General features: G+C 45.6%; 1 protein-coding gene across 1 annotated transcript in view; it reads right to left on the bottom strand.

The window, feature by feature from the left end:
• Otog (otogelin) overlaps positions 1-6263 on the bottom strand; it is an 81202-nt gene that overhangs the window by 53157 nt on the left and 21782 nt on the right. Inside the window, exon 23 of the mRNA XM_005380533.1 lies at positions 5651-5804. Within this exon, the coding sequence (XP_005380590.1) occupies positions 5651-5804 (154 nt within the window). The remainder of the gene's footprint in view (positions 1-5650; positions 5805-6263) is intronic.

The raw sequence follows: 6263 nt of genomic DNA, 5'->3' as shown, positions 1-6263 counted from the left end.
GGCTCATGGATTTAATAACCAAATTCGGTAGCGTAGCTGGATACAAAGTGAACACTCAAAAGTGAATAGCATTCCTGTACACAAGTAACAAACAGACAGAGAGAAATTAGGGAAACCACACCTTTCACAATAGCATGTAAAAAGATGAAATACTTAGGAATCAATCTAACAAAAGAAGTAATAGATCTATACAGTGAAATTTATACTACTCTGAAAAAAAGAGATCAAAAAGGATATCAGAAAATGGAAAGATATTCCTTGCTCATGGACAGGAAGAACCAACATTGTGAAAATGGCCATACTCCCAAAATTGTTGTACAGATTCAATGCAACCCCAATTAAAATACCATTAGTATACCTCACAGATCTAGAGAAAACACTCCTAAAGTTCATCTGGAACCAGAAGAAGCCTAGAATAGCAAAAGCAGTCTTGGGAAACAAAGGAAAGGCAGAAGGAATCACAATTCCTGACCTAAAATTATATTACAAAGCTACTGTGATAAAATCAGCGTGGTACTGGCACAAAAACAGGCCTGGCAATAAATGGAACCGATTAGAACATACAGATACAACCACAAACACACTCAGTCACCTTATCTTTGACAAAGGAGCCAAACATGTTCAATGGAAAGAAGATAGCCTCTTTAATAAATGGTGCTAGAAGAACTGGCTTTCCACATGCCAAAGACTAAAACTAGACCCATGTCTTTCACTATGCACTAAATTAAAGTCAAAAATGGATCAAAGATCTAAATATTAAAACAGAAACACTAAACGTATTGGGAGAGAAAGTAGGCAAAAATCTTGATGACACTGGGGTAGGCAGAGAGTTCATGAAGAAAAACCAAACTGCACAGGAAATACTTCAACAAACCAACAACTGGGATCTCATCTTATTGAAAAGTTTTTGCACATCTAAAGAAATCACCAATAAAGTAAAAAGAAAACCAACGAATGAGCAAAAAATATTAGCCAACTGCCCCTCAGACAAAGGACTTCTATCTAGGACATATAAAGAATTAAAAAAAATCAGGTCTCCCAAATTCAAAGACCCAGTCCAAAAATGGGCAGCTGAGATGAATACACACTTCTTTAATGAAGAGATACTAATGGCAAATAAATACATGAAAAAATGTTCAACATCATTAGTCATTTAAGAAATGCAAATTAAAACAACACTGAGATTCCATCTCACCCCAGAAAGAATGGCTATCATCAAGAAATCAACCAATAACAAATGCTGGAGGGACTGTGGGGAGAAAGGAACCCTACTCCACTGCTGGTGGGAGTGTAGATTGGTGAAACCACTGTGGAAATCAATTTGGAGATTCCTCACAAAACTAGGATTGGAAGTCCCCTTTAACCCAGGTATTCCGCTTCTGGGTATTTTCCCAGAAGAGTTAAAGACATCATACCACAGCAATATATGTGCACCCATGTTGATAGCCGCACAATTTGTTATAGCTAAATCTTGGAAACAACCCAGATGCCCATCCACTGAGGAATGGATAACAAAGTTGTGGTATTTTTATACAATGGAGTATTACTCAGCTATTAAAAAATATAAACTGGAGGCTTTTGTAGGTAAGTGGATGCAACTAGAGACCATACTCATAAGTGAAATAAATCGGACCTGCATGTGTAAACATCATATTGTCTCCTTGGTGTAGGAACCTGAAAGACTAGGTAAAAATCAAAACGTACAATAGATGATAGGAAAGAGAAAGAAATTGATCAAAGGAAGAAATGACTGGAATGAGGGAAAGAAGAAAAAAGAAAGAAGGAAGGCAGAACATAAATAAATGTATGAATAGCTGTGATGACTGTATTGCTGTTGTCTGATGGTGTATTGCAATGAACAGTTAATGCTCACAATTTGTTATGTTCTGATCAACTTTGCATGCTTGTGTCTGGTGGTCTGAGCAACTGATTTGAAGGTAACAATATGCACTGGAATTACAATGGTGAACTCCTACCATCTTGTCTAATGAAACTCTCTAATATATCTAATGTTTTATTGAAGAATTATTTTCTTAATCTCTTTAATGGTTTGAGCAATCTTTCATTCTTACATCTGATAATCTGAGCAATGTAGTTGAGGATATCAGTATACAGTGTAACAACCATTGTTGATTTGTATTAATTTGTCTTGAGATCATGTATCACTTTGAATGGAAGGAAGGAAGGAAGGAAAGAAGGAAGGAAGGAAGGAAGGAAGGAAGAAAGGAAGGAAGGAAGGAAAACAGGCAAGCTGATTCTGAATTTACATGGAAATTTGAAAGGTCAAACAACTTTGGATATGTACAAAGTTGGAAACCTATCGCTTCCAGCTTTCAAGGCTAACTATAAAGCTTCAGAAATCAAGATAGTGGGATACTGACCTAAAGAAATTCCTATTTAAGTGGGACCCACTGATTCATTCAGAAAATCAAAAAAGTCAGGTTTGGTTTGGTTTTGTTCTGTTCTGTTCTGTTTTGCTTCATTTTGTCTCCTGGCCCAACCCAGTTTTCCAAAGAGTCTCCTTTCCTCTCTAGACTAGGAGGAGGCAAAAGTCTCCACGCCACTGTCCTGGGATCCAAGCCAGAGAGGAGCACTTAGCCTCCGTCTGTACTCTGTGTCATAGCCTCCTTAGTGCCTCTGAGATCCAGGTGTCTGATTTGGCTTCTTCACACCCTTTTCCTGTCAGATGGGCTAGGAAAGGTCTCCACTGCATTCGGGAAGGGATCTGAAAGTTTAGCTGCTCCTTACGCAGATTTTCAACTCATCTTCCTGTCTTCCTCCCACCACCCCTCCTGCGTGCCTGCAGTTGGGCCCCTGAGGGCCACATCACACTGGCCTGTTTCTCCCGAGCCTTCTCTCTGTAAGCTCCCAGTCTCTATTCTGCAGGGTCAGATTAGCTCTTCAAAAGATTTGCTTCATCTTGTGCCACTGTCACCCCTACTCCTTTCTCTGTGTCCCAGAAAATTTGTACATTTTAATTCCGTTGCAAACATCTCATGGTGGTTGTGGAAGGAAGGAGAAAAATAGCATGTGTTTAACCCACTATATTTTACCTGAAGCCAATTAACTTTTGTAATCCTGTTCATCCACACATAAAATGTGGATAAAGGCATCTTCCTTCCAAGGCCATTATGAGCACCTCATTATAATTATAGACCTGGGTACAGTGCTCCGAACCAAGTAGATACACAATAAATATTGTCCCTTGCCCCTCTTTCCCCCACAATTACATCAGACACAAACAACAGGCTGGTCACAGCCTTAACCCGGACTCTAGCCACTTTCTGTGGTGTCTTCACTGTCACCCGTTGCCTACCGCTCACTCCTTGTCCTCAGCAGCTCTGCCATGTACCCAGCACAGGGAAGCACGCAAAAGACTTGAGGCTGTAGCCTCTTCCTCCATTTGCTCTCAATTTGTAGAGTGTCCTCTCCTTTACCTTTTGAGGGAGCTACTCCTTCCAGGATCCCTCAGGGGGTACGTTTGCAAATTCATGGGATTCAGTTGAGGAAAGACAAAGCTGTCTGCTCACAAAGAGTTTTTACTGTGTGCCCTTTACAGAAGAGGGGATGGAGACTCATGCAGGGTAGTTAACTACCCCACCCTGTAGGCCATAGAACCTAACTAGAGCTACCATTCAAGCCTGTCTTCAGAGTCTGTGCTTATAACCACTGTGCTTCATGGCCCGGTGGCTCCAGGGCCAGCACCTAGATGCGAAGAAATGTGGAGTGGCACAGACAGCCCCAACACTTGCAATGGCCCTCGTGCCCTTTGGAGCAACGCACAGCACCCAAAGATTGAGGGCGAGAGGTGACCTGAGGGTCCAGAGGGTCCCCAGCTGGAGTCAGTGAGGAAGTCAGTAGGCATCTTTGAGAGTCCCTTCCAGCAAGAGGACATTGCAGGGTGGTGGGAAATGCCTGCCCTTACCTAGTTAATGGAGCCTGTGACAATTTCCCTTTGGTGAGCTGGTGTGGAGTGTACTCAGGTTCCTTAGAGGGTATTTGACACAGCTCTCATGCATGGGCAGAACCAAGGGCCCCGCATAGGGGCCATCCCCCTTGACACCATGTTTCTGACCCCACAGCCCTGGCTTTTTCTGACCTCAGGCTGAGGTGAGCTTGTACTGCAGGGTGGTGCCCCAGGAAGCCTTCAGTGACAAGGACACTTCTTAAAAGGTCTGGGGCCTACATGGCAGCAGGAGGTCAGGTCTAGGAGCCTATGAAGGTCCAGTGGATGCTCTGGCCCCTAGGTAGAGGACCAGACCCCCGAGCTTACAGATCTGACCTCAGCTGGGTAAGGAACAGGTTCTGGAGTAAGGAGACTTGGGTCTGAGTCATGGTCCCTGGGACAGATCACTTCCCTTCATCCTCCCCCTGCTCTGTCTCTTCCTCTGCAAAATGAAAATAGGGATCTACCCCTCTTCTCTCCCAGAGTTGCTCTAAAATTAAGAAGGGAACAACATCAAAGTGTCCTACAACAGCAAAGCTCTGTCCTCTCCCCTTCCTACCCTAGAGGTCCTGAGCCGCACCCCATTTTCCATGGCTGCCAGGCCTAGGCTAGGGCTCCCAGCTGACACTAATCTCTGCACAAGGCTAAGGGCACAATCTGGTGCTGCAGAGGTATGAGATGCCCAAACCCAGGGATGAGCACTGATTGGCAGAGCTGGGTGTGGGTCCTTTAGCCCCCTGTGTGCACAGAGCACATAGGAAGTTGCTATGGTTGATACATTGTGTCAACTTGGGGAGTCTAGAGGTTTGGCTAAGTGACTCAGCAGGAAGCCAGGGTGCTTACTTTGTATACATCCTGAGCCGGTGGAAGAGGAGGGCATGGAAATTTTGTGAGAGCTACATGCCCCTTAGATGCGGGTAGACTGTTTACAATGTAAGGCAGGGAAAGAAGCTGTTTGGGGCCATTCTGCCATTTGCTCTGGCTGCTTTGCTGTTTGGCTGCCATTCCCCCCTTTGCTCTTGTTGCTTTGCTATCTTCTGCCTTGGAGCCAGCCAAGTCTGGACTGAAACTTCCACAAACTGTAAGCTAAATAAACCTTTCGTTCCTTCATTTTGGGCATTGGGTATTTTGTCTCAGCAATGAGAGAAAAGTAACCAAGACAGAAGTACAACCAGAGACCCAACTCCTGGGCTCAAGTGTGGTGCAAATGGCAGTGTTCTGGGGATTTGGTAGGGAGATTCTTTTCATTGGATGGAGCCTTTCTTTCTTGAGTGTTCCAGAGGCACCAGCCCTTGACCTAAGGAATCTGCTCAGAACGGTGAAGGGAAAATGAAGGGACCAAAACATGGGCTTCCTTTGCGAGGTCTGTAACCCATCTGATCTCTCTGGAGAGATCCCCAAGTCCATTCCCCCACTTCAGAACCTCATTTAATCCACCGGATAAGGTGTAGACACTGTGATTGTTTCCATTTTCCAAGTGAAAAACTGAGTTTCTGAGCGCCTTGGTGCCACCCTCATTCAAGGTCACCAGGGAAGAACAGAACCAGACAGAATCCCTCCCAGATTGGGTCCCCAAGCTTCTGCTCTTTCCCAGGGCTCCTACTGGCATCACAGCTGCCCTGGGCTACTGCCTCCCTGCAAGCCCTCCCCCCTGCGGTCCACCAGGCTTCAGGAGGGAAAGACCATGGCAACACGGGTCCATACCCCTGGGGACAGGCACAGCCTGACAGGCAGGGGCCGCGGGCTGTCACACTCAGATTCAGCAGCTGCTGCTCACACGTCCTCTCCCGGCTCAGCTCAGGGTCTGCACGCAGGTCACTGCAGTTCACGAAGACCTGGCCCACCGGGCAGGCTGCCGCTGAAAGAAAAGAGGGGGTTGCTGTAGCCCTGAGCCTGGGTGAGCAGGTAGGCATGGAAGAGACAAGGAGAGGTGGGCTGCTCCTGGGGCGTTACTTGGGTTCTCATACAAGTGTCACAGGGGGAAGGAGGGACACTACCAGGGCCCACTACTGAAAATGTCCTCCATACCAGATGCAGCACTAGGTGCCGCCTGGGTGTTGTCTTACTTAATTCTGAAACCATGTTGTGGGGTTTATTATCCCCCGCCTTCCCATATAATGGAGCAAAGCCACTTCTGTTTTCAAAAGGTGTCATGGAGCAAGAGGAAGGACCCCAGAGGGACCAAGAGAGAAGCCAGAAAGAGAACAGCCAAGCAGCATGGCAGAGTGGCCAGAAGACTTTAACAACATGGGGTCAATTTCCTGTCACCCGTATTTTCGTGACATACACCCATTTTTTTCTCTCTCTCTCTCTCTCT

Source organism: Chinchilla lanigera, unplaced genomic scaffold (assembly GCF_000276665.1).
Source record: "Chinchilla lanigera isolate Chin_1 unplaced genomic scaffold, ChiLan1.0 scaffold00013, whole genome shotgun sequence".
NCBI lineage: Eukaryota > Metazoa > Chordata > Mammalia > Rodentia > Chinchillidae > Chinchilla > Chinchilla lanigera.
This window is presented reverse-complemented; position numbering and strand designations above follow the sequence as displayed.